The sequence below is a fragment of the Mesoplodon mirus genome (assembly GCF_964341445.2).
Source record: "Mesoplodon mirus genome assembly, chromosome: 12".
Taxonomy (NCBI): domain Eukaryota; kingdom Metazoa; phylum Chordata; class Mammalia; order Artiodactyla; family Ziphiidae; genus Mesoplodon; species Mesoplodon mirus.
This window is the reverse complement of record NC_138988.1, coordinates 104,305,091-104,323,193: the sequence shown is the minus strand read 5'-3', so window position 1 is coordinate 104,323,193 and position 18,103 is coordinate 104,305,091. Positions and strand designations below refer to the sequence as shown.

Here is an 18,103-nt window from a genome sequence, read left to right as displayed (position 1 = left end):
TAAAGAAACCCCTTCAGGTACTTTCAAACAAACAAACAAACAACTTCCTGCCCCCAACATTTCATTAAGAAAAATTTCAAAGTGCAGAGTTAAAAAGATTTTACACCTGCAGCTAACATCATACTCAACAGTGAAAAACTGAAAGCTTTTCCTCTGGGATCAGAAACAAGACAGGAATTCCCTGGCGGTCCAGTGGTTAGGACTCTGCGCTCTCGCTGCTGAGGGCCAGGGTACAATCCCTGGTCTGGGAACTAAGATCCCACAAGCTGCATGCAAGTTGCGGCCAAACCAAAAGAAACAGAATCAGTTACAAGACAAGGATGCCCACTCTTGCCACTTTTATTTAGCATAGTATTGGAAGTCCTAGCCAGAACCATTAGGCAAGAAAAAGAAAAGGCATACCAATTGGAAAGAAAGCAGTAAAGCTGTCACTGTTTGCAGGTGGTGTGATATTTTGCATAGAAAACTAAAGACTCCATCAAAGAACTGTTAGAACTAATGAACAATTTCAGTAATGTTGTAGGATACAGAATCAGTATACAAAAATATTTTACATTTCTATATACTAATAATGAGCTATTAGAAATTAAGAAAACAGTCCCATTTATAACTGCATCAAAAAGAGTAAAATATCTAGGAATAAATTTAACCAGGGAGGTGAAAGACTTGTATACTGAAAACTTTAAGATATTAAGGAAAGAAATTGAAGAAGACACAAATAAATGGAAATATTCCATGCTCATGAATGGGGAGAATTAATATTGTTAAAATGTCCATACCACAGATTCAGTGCAGTTCCCATAAAAATTCCAACGACATTTTTCATAGAAATTGAACAGATAATCCAAAAATTTCTATAGAAACACAAAAGACCCCAAGTCATCAAAGCAGTCTTGAGAAAGAACAAAGCTGGAGATACCACACACGTCCCAAACTGTATTACAAAGTTATAGTAATCAAAACAGTATAGCACCAGCAAAAACATACATATACATCAATGGAACAGGATAGGCAGCCCAGAAATAAGCCCACACATAAATGATCAATTAACTTACAAAAGAGCCAAGAATACAGATGGTCCACAACTTATGATGGTTTGACTTATAATTTTTTTAACTTTATGATGGTGCAAAGCAATAGGCATTAAGTAGAAATCATACTTTGAATTTTTATCTTTTCCCAGGCTAGTGATATGTGCTATGAAATTCTCTTATGATGCTGGGCAGAAGCAGGGAGCTGCAGCTCCCAGTCAGCCATGAAATCAAGAGGGTAAATAGCCAATACACTTACAACCATTCTGTACCCATACAGCTATTCTGTTTTTCACTTTCAGTACAGTATTCAGCAAATTACAAGAGATATTCAACACTTTATCATACAACAGGCTTTTTGTTAGATGAGTTTGCCCAACTGTAGGCTAATGTAAGTGTTTTGAGCACATTTAAGGTAGGCTAGGCTAAAAATGGGGAAAGGACTGTGTCTTCAATAAATGGTGTTGAGGAAATTGGACAGCCACATGCTAAAGAATTAAACTAGATCACTGTTTTACACCATACACAATAATTAACTCAAGATGGATTAAAGATTTGAATGCAAAACCTGAAACCATAAACCTCGAAGAAAACATAGACAGTAAGCTCCTTGACATTGGTCTTGGTGATGATTTTTCAAATATGACATCAAAAGTAAAAGCAACCAAATCAAAAATAAGCAAGTGGGACTATCAAACTAAAAAGCTTCCGGACATCAAAGAAAACCATCAACAAGATAAAAAGGGAGCCTACTGAATGGAAAAACATATTTGCAAATCATGTATCTGATAAGGGGTTATTAACAAAAAATATATAAAGAACTCACACAACTCAATAACCACAAAAAAATCTTTTAAAAAAATGGGTAGAGGGCTTCCCTGGTGGTGCAGTGGTTGAGAGTCCGCCTGCCGATGCAGGGGACACGGGTTCATGCCCCGGTCCGGGAAGATCCCACATGCCACGGAGCGGCTGGGCCCGTGAGCCATGGCCTCTGAACCTGCGCATCCGGAGCCTGTGCTCTGCAGCGGGAGGGGCCACAACAGTGAGAGGCCCGCATACTGCAAAAAAAAAAAAAAAAAAAAAAGGGCAGAATATCTGAATAGACTTTTTAAGAAAATATTTATTTATTTACTTGGTTGCACTGGGTCTTAGTTGTGGCAGGCTGGCACCTCAGTTGTGGCTTACCAGCTTGTTAGTTGTGGCACTCGGGCTCCTTAGTTGCGGCATGTGAACTCAGTTGCAGCATGCATGTGGGATCTAGTTCCCTGACCAGGGATCGAACCCAGGCCCCCTGCATTGGGAGCTTGGTATCTTAACCACTGCCCCACCAGGGAAGTCCCTGAATAGATATTTTTCTTAAGAAGACATCCAGATGGTAAAGAGGCACGTGAAAAGATGCTCAACATCATTATCATCAGGGAAGTGCAAATCAAAATCACAATGAGATACCACCTCACACCTGTAGAATGGCTATTATCAAAAAGAAAAATAACTTTTGGCGAGGATATGGAGAAAAGGGAACTCTTGTGCATTGTTGTTGGGAATGTAAACTGGTGCAGCCACTATGGAAAACAGTATAGAAGGTCCTCAAAAAATTAAGCATAAACTACCATATGATCCAGCAATTACACTGCTGGGTATTTATCTGAAGAACATGAAAACACTCACTTAAAAAGATACATGCATCCCTATGTTCATTGCAGCACTATTTATAATAGCCAAGATATGGAAACAACCTAAGTGTCCATCCATGGATGAATGGATAAAGAAGATGTGGTCTACATACAATGGAATATTACTCAGCCATAAAAAGAATGAAATCTTTCCGGGCCTCCCTGGTGGCGCAGTGGTTGAGAGTCCGCCTGCCGATGCAGGGGATACGGGTTCGTGCCCCGGTCTGGGAGGATCCCATATGCCGCGGAGCGGCTGGGCTCGTGAGCCATGGCCGCTGAGCCTGTGCGTCCGGAGCCTGTGCTCCGCAACGGGAGAGGCCACAACAGTGAGAGGCCCGCGTACAGAAAAAAAAAAAAAAAAAAAAGAATGAAATCTTTCCATTTGCAACAACATGGAAAGACTTCAAGGGCATTATGCTGAGTGAGATAAGTCAGACAGAGAAACAAATACTGCATGATGTCATGTATATGTGGTATCTTAAATTTAAAGAAACAAGAAACCAGCTCATAGATACAGACAACAGATTGGTGGTTACCAGAGGAAGGGAGTTGGTGTGGGTGGGAGAAATGTGTGAAGGGGTCACAAGGTAAAAAAAAAAAAAAAAAAACAATAAAAAATCAAGAGCTACAAAGTGCAGTGTGGTATCCTGGATTGGGTCCTGGAGCAAAAAAGGAAATTAGAAAAACTGGTGAAATCAGAAAAAAGTAGAGCGTTTAGTTAATGGTGACATACCAATGTTAGTTTCTTAGTTTTGACAAATGTACTATTAGGACAAATGGGTGAGGGGTGTATGGGAAAAAAATGAAAATTAAACATGTAGAAACAAAAAAGTAAAATTAAAGATTTTACAGTGAACTCTCATATATGCAGTATTTATATCATTTTACTCTGCTTGCTCTATCATATAATTATCCATATACTTATCCCTCTCTCTGTCCACCAGGCTATGTGTCTGCAAGGTAAATTGCAGATATCAGTACACTTACCCATAAATATTTCAGCATGCATACCACTAACAAGTTCAGCATGTTTACAGATTTTTCTAGATGTAAAATTTGCCTGCGGTTCTTCAGTGTACATTTGTTGTGTGTTGACAGATGATTTTGCTTGTGTAACCCAAACCCCCACTGAGGTGGTAGAACATCACCTTCACCCCAGAATGGTCCCTCACCCCGTCCCTGGGCAACCGGTTTCCACCACAGATGAGTCTGACTGTTCTAAAACTTCACATAAATGAAGTTATATACTATGGATCCTTTGATATCTTCTCTACCTTAGCATAATGTTTTTGTTACTCTTCCACATTGTTGTGTGTATTAGGTCATTGCTTTTTATTGCTGAGTAGTAGTCCATCTGTGAATACACCACAGGGTTTTTTTTTTTGGCCCATTCTACTGACGGACAACTGTTTCCAGTTTTGGATGGTCATGAGTAAAGCTGCTATGAGCATTGTACAGGTCTTTGGGGACGTATGTTTACATTTCCCTTGGGATTGGAATTGCTTGGTCATAGTGTAGGTATATGTTTAGATTTATAAGAAACTGCCAGACCTTTTCTCAGGTGATTGTACCATTTCGTGTTCCCACCAGCAGTGTGTGAGAATTCCGGCTCACTGGCATGCGGTGGTGGCCTTTTTGATTCTGGTTACTCCGGTGGGTGTGTACTGGTGTCACATATTGGTCCCCAAGGATTTTTATTTTTCATTTCAGTTTGGGAAAAATAAATGCATGAAGGAAGAAGGAAAGAAGGGTGAAGCAAATAGCCGTGTTTTGAGGTCACACGTGTTGCGCACCTTCCGGCCCTGTGTTCAAAGTCTCCAATCCTCGTCCTTTCCCTGTCTTCCTGCTCTTTTTAGATAGTGCATTGTTCTCTTTGTATTCCTCAAATTCCTTTTCTTTTGTTCATAATTACTTTAAACCCGTTCATTTCTAAGGATATTCAGTAGTTTAGTTACCTGAACAGTTGGTGCCTAATCCTGCTGGTTGTCGTATATGTGGGGTCTGGCTCATGGTGGACTTTCTTTTTCCCGTGTTTTATAATTTTGGAAAGGGAGCACATGTTAAGTTAGGCTTTATTTGTGGGAATCCTGTCTGGTCTGCCTTGGGGGTGTTTAGTTTGCTTTAACCTTATAACCCAGGGATGTCATCAGCCTGTGACCATTTTCTGTATAAAAGTTCTTAATTTGGGGGATCCTGGCCGTAAGAGGTAAGAGGAGTGTAAATTGAAAGCCCAAATCTATTTGAAGACAAGCCCAAAGTTACGAATTCACACAGAGACTTTTTTTTATAGCCCAAGCTCAGTCTAAGACAAACAAGTTCCTTTGCTAGTGGACTGCTTTTTTTTGTAGTCCATCCTTTCATTGTGGGGTAGGGTAGCACATTGAGAAGTGCCATGTTAAGGGCGGAGTCTTTGTTCCAACCCTCTTTTCTTGCATGTCCTGACCTCAGCTCCCTGTCTCTGGCTGGGTTTTAAACCCTGACCTTTGGATGTTGAGGTTGGTGGTGCCCCACAGGGCCACTTCTTGGCTCGGCTGCTGTAACAAATTACCACAGACTGGGCGGCTTAAACAACAGACATTTATTTCTCGCGGTTCTGGAGGCTGGGAGTCCAAGGCCAAAGCACCAGCAGATCCAGTGTCTAGTGAGGGCCTGCTTCCTGGTGTGCAGACGGCCGGCCATCCTCATTGTACTCTCACATGGTGGAGAGAAAGGGGGATGGGTGCCGAGAGAGGAGAGGAAGCAAGCCCTCTCCTGTCTTTTTATTAGGCCTCATGGATGACTAACGTCGTTCACGAGGCTTCCTTCATGGCCTAATTGCCTCCCAAAGGCCCCACCTCCTAGTACTGTCGGAGCTCGGGCTTCAACATACGAATCTGGGGGGCACACGGACGTTCAGCCCACGGCAGCCATCACGTGGCCCCTGCCCCACACGCTGTTTGTTTTCCGTCCCTGGAGTTCTTTTCCTTTCTGCTGAGCCTAGCTATGCACTTGAATGGATGTTTGTATTATGTTATGCAATGTATACGTGTCCTTTGTAGCAGGAGAGTGTTTAGTCTTTCATGTTGCTAGAAATGAAAGTCTAAGGAAGAAAGATTGTGGTTGTCTGTGATTCCTGGAAATATGAAAAGCTTTCATCTTAGAGACTATAAATCTATCTTCAAAAAATAAAGGCACACCAAGCGCATGGTGGAACGTTACATATATTTTTTGAATAATGATTTTTTTGCACTGACGTGTCCTCTTATTTTCTTCACAGGGCACAGCTCTGAGGGGGAAAAAACAGTTGTGTATTTTTGGGGCATTCTGAGCCTTCAGAAGGAAACCAGACATGTCCTTGGATGACATTAGGATGAGCTCTGCTGAATTCCTGGAGCAGGAGGACCTGGACAGCGGGGGCTTCGGGAAGGCGTCTCTGTGTTTACACAGCTCCCATGGACTCGTGGTCCTGAAGAAAGTGTACACGGGCCCCAAGCGCACCGAGTGAGTTGGGGGCAGAGGCAGATGGGCCACGTGACCGGCCAGGGCAGTGGATACGGGCAGCACAGGCTTTAGAATGAGACAGATGGGGTGCGAGGGTCAGCACCCGGGCTTTATGTCAGATAACCCTGCAGGGTGGACATTAACATCCCTGAATCGCTGATGAGGGTTCGGAGGCTGGCTAGGGAAGAGCTCAGAGCTGGTAATTCAGGGAAGAAAGCGGAAGAGGAGGAAGAAGAGAAAGGGAAGAAGACCCAGGGCAACACAGGGGCCGACGGAAAGGGAATGGCAGGGAGCAGGGAAGACAGATGGATGCGCTTGCTTCACCGTGTTGGTGAGGACCAGCCCTAAGTACAGGAACAAAAAGCTGGTTCCTGAATTAGAGGTTCCAGGAACCCTCTCTTCAAGGCAGTTGGTGGCATTGTTTTACTTCCCTCTGTTCTCGCCAGAGTGGTTATGAGAGAGACTGCGTTTTTTATTACACTGTCCAGCACAGTCCTTTTTTCCGGCCGCATTTCGCTGCTGCTGTTCATGTATTGATACTTTGCGTTGATCCGTTCATCCATGTAACATTTCTTGAGCCCTTGCTGCCGGTCACTGGGAAGAAGGAATATAGAGTGGACGAGAAACTGCTTTGCCTTCCGGAGCTTGTGGTCTGTGTCTGGCAGAGACCAGCACGTGCACAAGGAGTGACAGAGCGTGTGCGGTGATGCTCCAAGGAATCCCAAACCACAGCGTTTCTGGGGGCAGGAAGGGAGCAGGGGCTGCCTCTGCCTGCCTGAACCCCCTTGCCTCCCCCAGGTACGACGAGGCCCTCCTGGAGGAGGGCAGGATGATGCACAGGCTGCGGCACAGCCGCGTGGTGAAGCTGCTGGGCGTCGTCATGGAGGACGGGAATTACTCTCTGGTGATGGAGTACGTGGAGAAGGGTGACCTCACGCACGTGCTCAAGTCCCAGGTACCAGGCCCGAGAGCACACCCTGCCAGCTGCTTGGTGCACAAGAGTCCTTTGTGAATGGCTGGATATTTGGGATTTTCTCAAGTCAGTCCCTCATTAAATCGTCCTTGACTTTCCATGCCCAGAAGCTGGGCTCGCCCTCCTCTCAATGCCTGCAGACAGGTGTCCATCCCTCTCTCGGAGGGTCATCTCTGGGCCTCAGTGTTGTAGGAGGCTTTTGTCAGCCACTGTCAGATCCACAGTTCAGAGGCAGGCGCTGTGTTCACGAAGCACGTGGTCTGATGGGGGGTGCGTGCATCATGGGTTACAATTAAATATTGATTGATTAAAAGATGTACACTGTAAATGACCGTATGAGAAGATGGAATATTAGTGATTGCATTTCGATGCCATTGAAGAAGCTTATAGGTTATAGAACATTAGAGTAACAACACTGGGTAAGGAAGGCTTAGAACAGGAAGGTTAATATTGCTTACCAAAGACAGATAACTTTAAAGCATTTTTAAAAGTGTATGTGCCTGTTAAGTGCAAGGCCTTGTGCTCTTTGCTCAGGAAGCAATAGCAAATGTGACACAGACAAGTAACGGGACAGGAAGTGAACAGTCTGGTGTGGAGTTGTTTTGATAGACACGCTCATAGCGAGCTCTGGGAACACAGAAGAGGGGCTCTCTCCCCAGCGTGGGATAGATGGGAAGGGATTCCAGAAGGAGGAGGCTGGAGTGGGAGTGTGACGGACAAGCAGAGGGTTTGAAGCCGAGAACTGGGGAGTAAGTCCCTGTTCCAGGCAGAGGGAAGGGCACGAGCGAAGGAGCTAGAGCCTGGCCGGTGTGGGGAACGCAAAGAACTGGGGTGGGTGCAGTAGAGCGTGCCCACGGGGGGGCTACGACTGTCCTTATGCAGGTATTCCCCCCTCTTCCCGTCTTCTCCCCTCCCCACCCGCCAGCTGCCTGAAGCTGCGTCAGTTCTTCAGTTCTTTTTCAGTCGGACAAATCTCACAGATAGTTGCGGGGAAGGGTAAACGGATAGTCACTTACTGGTTGTATTGCGATTTGATCAGACTTCTCTTCTTCCCCAATCGAGATACGATCCGTGAAGCAAGTAGGCATTCTGATTGGGAGATAAATCGTTTGGGACAAGAGACATTCTGTGGGATGGATCAGGCTAAGATAAGGTGCACCCGTTGGGGCTGAAGAAGAAATTCAGGAGGATAGAAGGGAGACAAACAGAAAGAGGGGAAAAAAAGGGGATCTGCTTGGCATGCTCAGACTTTTTTCCCAAGTCCAAAGGTATACCAAGGAAAAAGGCAGAATCTCTGGCTTTTGGTTTTTTCGTATGTGGTGGTCAGGCTACTAATACTGTAGTGCAGCCACATTATGACTTCAGATGTTTTGGGGGATTAACTTGGGAATCTAACTTCCATCATTTAATTTTTTTTCCTGCTTATCAGCAACTAACATACACATAAATGTTTAGGAAACAGCCTATTTGTAAACTAGGGACTGCATACACATACACACACAGACACACACACACACACAGTGAGAGTTTGTGCTTTTCAATGTTAAGCAAAACTGTTTAATAGAAACTGAAATTGTCTCTATTAACATTGCTATTCATATAACTAGAATACAATTTTAAGTGAGAGTGACCCGAGAAGCTACAAAGGCTTGACGTATCTGATAGCAAATCAACAAACAGATGTTAAATTCACTTTAGCGTTGTTTTAACCACATCATGTCATCTCATAGATTAATCTTGACATGTTTTTGATCAATGTGAGCACATTCCCTTGTACTATTTTTTCTCTTAACCTTATTTCATACATACATTTTTATGACATTGGTTACATATTTAATATATAGTAGCACATCATATTAGTACGCCATTGAGAATGTTTGTGTTTTTTGTCTATATATGCATTCATTCAACAAATATTACAGGCACCATGCAAGGTAGTCAGGACACATCTTAAGTAAGTAATAATAATAATAATATAGTTTCGTTCTCAAGGAGCTTAATTTTATAGCACTTTTGCCTGTTACCATGTTGGCGTGCAGGTTTTATTTGTACACCGGCAGAGCACAACACGAACACCCTCAGCACCTGGGATGAAGTCTCTCTTAAAGGTGCTTGTTTTGCAAAGACAGCAGTGCCGCAGGGCCTGATAGAAGGAAACCTGGTCTCTGTCCTCAGGTTCAGACCCCACCACTCTTGAAGGAAACGGTTGCTGTGGCCTCGTTGATTACCTTTCCATTCACGGACTTACTATCACTCGTTTTAGATCAGTATCCCTCTCTCTGTGAAAGGAAGGATAATTATGGAGACCATTGAAGGAATGCGCTACTTACACGGAGAAGGTGTCATACACAAGGACCTCAAGCCTGAAAATATCCTTGTCGATGGTGACTTTCACATTAAGGTAAACCATAGTCAAGGCTTCTGGAGGATTGGGGTAATTTTAGTTTTAATTGTCCACTGGAAATCCATTTTTGAACATGATACACTCTAAAAGAAGAGCTAGCTCAGCTCATAACTGGTAATGGTGGTGCCAGAAAGCTCTACCAAAGGAGGAAAAGCAAGATGCAGATTTGATGGAGTGGATATTTTTTATTTATTCATTTACTTTCATCTCTTTTTTTAATTTTTTTATTTTATTTATTTATTTATTTATTTATTTATTTATTTGGCTGTACCCGTGGCATGCGGGATCTTCGTTGCCATGAGCGGGATCTTTAGTTGAGGCATTTGAGCTCTTAGTTGTGGCGCTTGGAATCCAATTCCCCGACGAGGGATCGAACCTGGGCCCCCTGCATTGAGAGCGTGGAGTCTTACCCGCTGGACCACCAGGGAAGTCCCATCATCTCCTTTTTCAAACTCAGTTTCCTGTTGAAAACTCTCTTTCCACTGTAGTAAGAGGAAGAAGGCAAAGGGTTTTTCTTTTGCTCACTCAAGAGCGAGCCCTCATTAGGCGGAGCATCACATCTAGTTGGCTTTGGCAGCAGGAATCCAAGCGCAAGCATCTGAAAGGGGAAGTGGCATCTGGGGGAGGACTCGGGAACTGCTTACACAGGCATCCCTTTACCAGAAGATTCTGCTTCTCACACTCTGTTCTAGTCCTGGACGGGGGTTTTTATTCCTGTGTCTTTAAAAGAAGGTTCTTCTTTACATTAATAACTTATCTGTTATGTTCTGGGTTAGAATTTGAGGATTTTAGATAATCACATGCCAGAAATCATCCCCAAATGCTTGGATTCCTTGAGGCAAAAGTGAAACTGTCACCTCTGATTTCTTAACTGTGGTGTTCTGTCATTTTGCCCTCTTTGTTCTGTGTCTGACCCTGGTATTTTTTTTTTTTTTTTCTTTTGCGGTACGCGGGCCTCTCAGTGCTGTGGCCTCTCCCGCTGTGGAGCACAGGCTCCGGACGTGCAGGCTCAGCGGCCATGGCTCACGTGACCCTGGTATTTTTTCTTTGCTTTTTCGTCTGTGTTTCCCTCCTTCTCATCCCGTCTCCTCTTAGGTTCAGGCTCCCAACTCAGAACAGGTAGCACTGCAGTCCTTATCCTCAGTGTGTCTTTGGGATCCTCGGAAATTCACATCCTTGGGCTTCTGGACACCATTTGGAAAAATAGAAGATGCAGTACCATCTGCTATACAAATCTGCTGAGAAGAAAGTACCTGTTTTTTCCTAACCTCAGAAATAGTTGAAAAATATATGCAGAATAAATGAGGAATTAGAATGAACATGTTTTGTTGTGTTCATCTCAGAAACATCTGCTTTTCTCACCCCTTTGCCCCCCGCCCCCAGGTTTTATTGCATAAGAATTGAGATACCAGAATTTCATACAGACATTTCTGTTTTGTTTCTTTTTTTATACATTTGTTTATTTAATTATTTATTTTTTGGCTGTGTTTGATTTTCGTTGCTGCGCGCGGGCTTTCTCTAGTTGGGGCGAGCGGGGGCAGCTCTTCGTTGCGGTGCGCGGGCTTTGTCTAGTTGCGGCGAGCAGGGGCTCCTCTTCTTTGCGGTGCGCAGGCTTCTTATTGCGGTGGCTTCTCTTGTTGTGGAGCATGGGCTCTAGGCACGTGGGCTCAGTAGTTGTGGTGCACGGGCTTAGTTGCTCCACGGCATGTGGGATCTTCCCGGACCAGGGCTTGAACCTGACGCACAGACATTTCTTAAGGGAGAATTTCCAGATGGCTGAGGACATACAGTTTCTACTAGTCTGTTCAGAAGTAGCTGTTTTAAACTTATCTAGTGCAACCATTTCTGGAAATGTTACTGTACCTCACATCTACTGAAGAAACCCCAGATTTGAAGGCAAATCTGATTTGCTTGTAGCCTTCCCAGAACAATCCCGTGGGTTTGCTCCCTTGCAGATAGCTGACCTTGGCTTTGCCTCCCTTAAGACGTGGAGTGAGCTGATGAAAGAGGAGCTTACTGCGCAGAGGGGAGGGCACAGCAGCATGAAGACCGGCGGTGCCCTCCACTACCTAGCCCCCGAGCACCTGAACGACGTCACCTCGAGGCCCTCGGAGAAGTCGGGCGTGTTCAGCTTCGCCATAGTGCTCTGGGCCGTCTTTGCCAACAAGGAGCCGTATGAAAGTAAGGCAGTTACAGAGGAGTGGGATTTGGGTACTAATCAGAGTTGTTCAACGGAATCTGAGCCTTCAGTGAAGTCAGTTAAGAGGTATCATTGTTTGTTCATTTAATGTCTGTCTGACCGACTGGACTATAAGCTCCACAAGGGCCAGGACCACATCTGATCCATTCACTGCTGTTTCCCCAGTATCTACACATACAGTACCTGGAACGTAGTAGGTGCTCAGGAAGTGTTTGTTGAAAGAATGAGTCATCTCAGTTTAGGAATCAGGGATCGTAGGACAGATAGGAGCCTTGATAACGTACCTAAGCTTGGGAGGTGCTGTAACGTTCCATAATTCCTCCCGGACAGGGAAGCTTGCCTGCTCCTGCCTATGAGGGGTTAACCCTTGCAGGGCATACACTCCATACTTTCATTCGTCCCCTAATCCTTCATTCAGAAATTGTTTCTTTTCAGTACTTACGGTGGGACTTTACTCAGAATTGAGAATATAAAGGTGAGAAAGTCATGGTTTGTGCAGGAGAACAGATTAGCCGTTCTTCAGTCTGTTAAGTATCGAAACTAATGGATGTTCTCCTGCCCATTCTTCCTGGGTGATTATCAGCCCCCATGGTTTAATGATCACCTCTTTGCTGACGCCTCCCAAATCTCCAGCCCTGGCCTGGATATCCACTTGTCTATTAGTCAGACCTAGTCCACATACCAGGGGAACCCCAAAGCAGCGTCCCCCCCAAAACAAATCCATCTTCTCTGTGCCGTCCCAGTAGCTCATTCAGCTTTGCTCTTTTTTTTTTTTTTGGCGGTACACGGGCCTCTCACTGTGTGGCCTCTCCCGTTGCGGAGCACAGGCTCCGGACGCGCAGGCTCAGCGGCCATGGCTCACGGGCCCAGCCGCTCCACAGCATGTGGGATCTTCCCGGACCGGGGCACGAACCCGTGTCCCCTGCATCGGCAGGCGGACTCTCAACCACTGCGCCACCAGGGAAGCCCCAGCTTTGCTCTTATGTTCAGAAAATGGCATCACCAACCACCAACCGAGCTGCCCAACCAGAAATTTTAGTCATCCCAGACTCAACCTTGCCCCTCATCTCCCACATCCAATCAGACACCAAAACCTATGAATTCGGGACTTCCCTGGCGGTCCAGTGGTTAGGACTCCTCACTTTCACTGCTGAAGGCCCAGGTTTAATCCCTGGTCGGGTAACTAAGGTCCTGCAAGCCGCGTGGCGTGGCTGGGAAAAAAAACCAAAAAACAACAACTGTGAACTCAAGGTGTATCTGATTCAAGGTACATCCGCTTCTCCCCATCCCCCACGGGGCCCTCACTAGGTCAAACCCTCTGTGTTTCTATGGCAGTCTCCTCGCGCTGCCGCCATTCACACTGCAGCCAAGCTGCTTGTCCTAAAAAGCAAATCAGACCGTCTCACTCATCTGTTTAAAATCCTGCCAAGGCACCCTTGACATTCAGGGTAAAGTTCAGATCCCTCAATATGGAGTACAGTGTCCTTTCTGATTTGGCTTTTGCTTCTCTCTCTAACCTTATTCCTTCCCTCACTTCCTTTAGTCAGTATGCCCAGTTACACTGAACTATTCATAATTTCTGGGATGCATCATGATTTCTGCAACTTCCAATCTGTTCATATCCTGCTTTCTTAGCCTGGAATCCTCCTTTCTGAATCCTCCTTCCCACTTCTTTACCTGGATAATTCCTGCTTATTTTTCTGGACTCAACAAAGCCTTCTCTGACCTTCTAGTCATGATCCTGTTACCAGAACCCTTTGTACTTACTTCTCGACTAGCCATTATCACTCTACATTTTAAGTCACTCTTATTAAACTGAGCTCCTTAAAGGCAAGCACTGTCCCATATTTGTCTTTGTATGAAAATCTGGAGTGTGGCATTGGCTTTATTCACATATTCACCATTTGTTCTACGAGGAGTCAGCTTTGCTGTGAATTCTCTCTTTCACCTGCAGAAACTAAAATGCTGTTTGATCATCTCTGCAGTGGAATTCATCAGCTCGTTGTCACAGGGCCATTCTGCCCCTGCTGGATGCGGCAGCTGTACTGAAAGCGGCAGCTGTACTGAAAGCGTGTGCCCTAGGCAGGGAGAGATCAGTGGCTTTGTCCAAGCTCTGTCACTTCCCTGCCTGAGAGGAGCAGGACCTGAAAACTCAGCTTAAGCTCCTCTTTGTTTTATAGATGTTGTCTGTGAGCAGCAGCTGATGATGCGCATTAAATCTGGGAACAGGCCAGCTGTGGAGGACATCACTGAGCCCTGCCCGCAGGAGATTATCAGCATCATGCAGCAGTGCTGGGCGGTGAATCCAGAAGATCGGCCAACGTTTGCTGGTGAGAGCATCTTCCATGACTGCACGGTCTCCCACGTGGTGATCTTCCTCGTGAGATGCTGACAGGAAGTTGCTTTGAGTTTTTAGAAAACTGAGTTCCACTTGTGATTTCAAACTGATTTTCTAGATGCCAAACACTTTGTTCGATGAAAAGTTGTCATCCCTCCCCAGAGCATGAAGGCATATAAGGTCCTTTTGTTTCTTTATGGGGTTTTCTTTCCCCTAATTAACTTTTTAAAAATTGTGTTAGAATATACGTGACACATAATTTACCATTTTAACCGTTTTCAGGTGTACAGTTCAGCGACATTAAGTACATTCACAATGTTTGCACCCATCACCACGATCCGTCTCCGAAACTTTTTCATCTTTCCCAACTGAAACTGTATCTATTAAACAATAACCCCCATCTCCTCTCCCCCAGCCCCTGGCAACCATCATTCTACATCCTGTCTCTCTGAATTTGGCTACTTTGGGTACCTCGTTTAAGTGGAATCATACAGTATTTGTCCTTTTGTGACTGGCTTATTTCCTGTGCACAACATCCTCAGGGTTGGTTCACCCATGTTGTAGCCTGTGTCAGAATCTCCTCCCTTTTCACTGCCGAGTGGTACTCCATGGTATGTAGACCACATTTTGTCCATCCATTCATCTGCTGAATGGGTTGCTTCCACAGGCCTTCTTATTTCTTAGCTTTTATTTCATTTCCCTTCCCTTGCGAAGCTGGCATCTTTGGAAATGTGATTTTGTCATTTGGATTGGGCCAATAGTAGAAGGAGAAGGAAAGGGACATGGACATGTCACATCCTTGTACCTCTTCTCATTCCCCTGTGTTGCCTAGGATCTTGCTAAAGTCCTAGAGGCAGAGGAAAGAAGAAAATCAGGTGAGGAAAAAATAAATAGCAGGAAGGAACGTAGGAGCCTACAAAGGACTTTGCTCTCATATTTCTGCGATGAGAAAACAGAATTGAAGCCCCACCTACCACTCCCACCAAAGGGTTAGAGGTGTGATTGATTTAGTTGCCTGTTTTCTTATTTGCTGAATCTTATCCTGGCATGGTTTCTTCTCTCATGCCTTTTTCACTTTTTTTAAATTAAAATTCTTATTTTGAGGTAATTGTAGATTTACATGCAGTTATAAGAAATAACACAGACATCCCATGTACCCTTTACCTAGTTTCCCCCACTGATGACATCTGGCCAGACTATAGGACTGCATTACCACTGGGATATTGACACAGGGGTCCCTCGTGCAGCTCTTTCATAGGAGTAAAGCTGCTGTAAATATTCATGTTGCAGGTTTTTGTGTGAATATAAGTCTTTGTTTCTCTGGAATAAAAATACCCAAGAGTGAAATAACTAGGTCATGTGGTAGGTTCATGTTTAGGGTTTTGTTTTTTTTTTTTAAAGAAACTGCCAGACTGGGAATTCCCTGACGGTCCAGTGGTTAGGACTCCACGCTCTCACTGCCAAAGACCCAGATTCAGTCCCTGGTCGGGGAACTAAGATCACACATGCCAACAACAACAATGAAACAAAGCAAAACAAAACTGCCAAACTGTTTTCCAGGTGGCTCTACCATTTTACATTCTCACCAGTTTCTCTGCATCCTTACCAGCATTTGGTGGTGGTGCTGCTTTTTAATTTTAGCCACTCTGATAGGTATGTAGTGATATCTCATTGTGGTTTTACTTTGCGTTTCTTTAATGGCTAATGTTGGTGAATATCTTTCCATGTTCTTATTTGCCATCTGTGTATCTTCCTTGGTGAAAAATGTTGCTCTATGTCTTTTGCCCATTTTCTAATTGGATTTTGTTTTTTCACTGTTGAATTTAGAGTGTTCTTTATATATTCTATATAGTATTCCTTTCTTGGACATGTGGTTTTCAACTATTTTCTCCCAATCCGTAGCTTGGTTTTTTTCATCCTCTTAGCAGGGTCTTTAACAGAGTAAACATTTTTATTTTGATGAAGGCTCATTCATTAATTTTTCCTTTTATGTATTATACTTTTGGTGTCAAGTCTAAGGACACTGTCAGGGTTGGATCCCAAATATTTTTTTCTGTTTTGTTCTAAAATTCTTACGGTTTTACATTTAAGTCTCTGTTAAGTTTTTTTTTGTTTTGTTTTGTTTTTATTGTCAAGGAAAATTTATTATTGCTAACATAAGAATGATAACACAGAACTAAATATTGGTTGTCTTTCTTGCCAGTTATGTGATTTATGTCTTACTGGGAAAATACCATGATCCATTTTGAGTTAATTTTTGTATAAGGTGTGAGACTTAGGTTGAAGTTCGCTGTTTTTTTTCCTTTTTGCCTCATTCTAATGCCATTTGTTGAAAGGCTGCCCTTCTTCCCTTGCATTGTTTTTTGTCCTTTGTCAGAAATCAGTTGGGATATTTGTCTGGATCTATTTCTGGGTTCTCTGTTCTGGTCCGTTAATCTATGCATCTATCCCTACTCCAGTACCTACGGTCTTAATTACTTTAGTGACATAAGTTCTTGAAATTGGACGGACTGATTTCTCCCACTTTTTTCTTCATTTAAAAAGTTATTTTAACGACTTTAGTTCCTGTCTTTCCATATAAAATTTAGAAAAATCTTGTCTATGTCTAAAAAAAAAAATCTTACTGGGATTTTGATAGGAATTGTGTTAAACCTGTGTATCCATTTGGGGAGAATTGACACCTTTACTATATTGAGTCTTCTAATCCATGAACACAATATGTCTCTCCATTTATTTAGATTGTCTTTGATTTCTTTATCAGTGTTGTATAGTTTTCAGCATACAAGTCCTATATATCTATTTCCTTTTTTTTTTTTTTAGCAATTATAAGTAGTTTGTATTTTTAACTTAGGTGTCCATTTGTTCATTGCTAGAATATAGAAGTAGAGTTGATTTTTGTATGTTAATCCTATATCCTGTGACCTTGTCGAACTCACTAACTGGTTCTAGGAGTTTTTTTGGAGATTTTTTTAGATTTTCATGTCATTTCCAAACAGGGACATTTTCATTTCTTTCTTTCTGATCTGTTTGGTTTTTATTTTCTTTTCTTGCTTTATTGCACTGGCTAGAATTTCCATTCATTTTTATTGTTCTGTCTTCCATTTCACTGACTTTGCTCTTTCTCCTCCATTCTGCTGTAGAGTTCATCCACTGAGCTTTTTATTTGCCTTATTTTATTTTTCAGTTCTAAAATTTCACTGAAATTTCTTTCATATCTTCTATTTCTTTGTTGATGCTTTCTATTTTTTCATTTGTTTCAAGCATATTCATAATTGCTTCTTGATGCATTTTTATCATGGCTGTTTAAAGATCTTTGATGTGTAATCCTAATGTCTCTGTCATCTTGATGTTGGCATCTGTTAGTTGTCTTTTGTCATTCAGTTTGTGACCTTACTGGGTCTTAGTATGATGAATGATTTTTCTATTGAAACTTGTACATTTTCTTACTATGAAGCCTTCTGTTTTTAGCTGGCCTCTTCTGACATGGCTTTGACAAAGAAAGGGTGACTGCCACCTTGTTAGCACCAGGTGGAAGGAAGTCAGTTTCCCCACTTGGCCCTGTTGACACCTGAAGTGGGAGGCTTTTCGTTACTACTGGTCAGGGGTGAGGGTTTCAGTGGAGTCCACATGGTCTCCATGGACACTGCAATGGAGGTGAAAGTCCCAACTCACCCAAGGCCTCTTCTGATAGTTCCCCATTGGGATAGGGAAGGAGCATCTTATTACTGCAAGGTGAGGATGCAAGTTCAGTCTACCCTTGTTGTCCACTGACACCACAGGAGTGGAGGGGCTCATTACCACCTGACTGGAAGGAAAGTTCTGACCTCCTATTTGGCCTTCTCTGACATCTCCCTGGTGGGGTGTTGGAGCACCCTGTCAGTGTCTTCTGGGGTCGGGAGTCTCAACTCCCCACTCAGTCTTTGCTGGTGGGGGTGGGGGATGGAGTCATGATTTTTCTATGGCATTTGGCTGGAGAGTGGTTATGGACTAAGCACTCTGTCTTG

The 18,103-nt window shown here is 43.6% G+C and overlaps 1 protein-coding gene across 5 annotated transcripts in view; it reads left to right on the top strand.

The window, feature by feature from the left end:
- Positions 1–18,103, top strand: part of RIPK1 (receptor interacting serine/threonine kinase 1) — a 44,447-nt gene that overhangs the window by 13,880 nt on the left and 12,464 nt on the right. For all 5 annotated transcript variants that reach the window (XM_082637672.1, XM_082637671.1, XM_082637670.1 and 2 more), the window contains exons 2-6: positions 5,961–6,184; positions 6,983–7,139; positions 9,421–9,558; positions 11,517–11,742; positions 13,942–14,091. In XM_082637672.1, coding sequence (XP_082493798.1) covers positions 6,033–6,184; positions 6,983–7,139; positions 9,421–9,558; positions 11,517–11,742; positions 13,942–14,091 — 823 coding nt within the window. In that variant the 5' untranslated portion in view covers positions 5,961–6,032. The remainder of the gene's footprint in view (positions 1–5,960; positions 6,185–6,982; positions 7,140–9,420; positions 9,559–11,516; positions 11,743–13,941; positions 14,092–18,103) is intronic.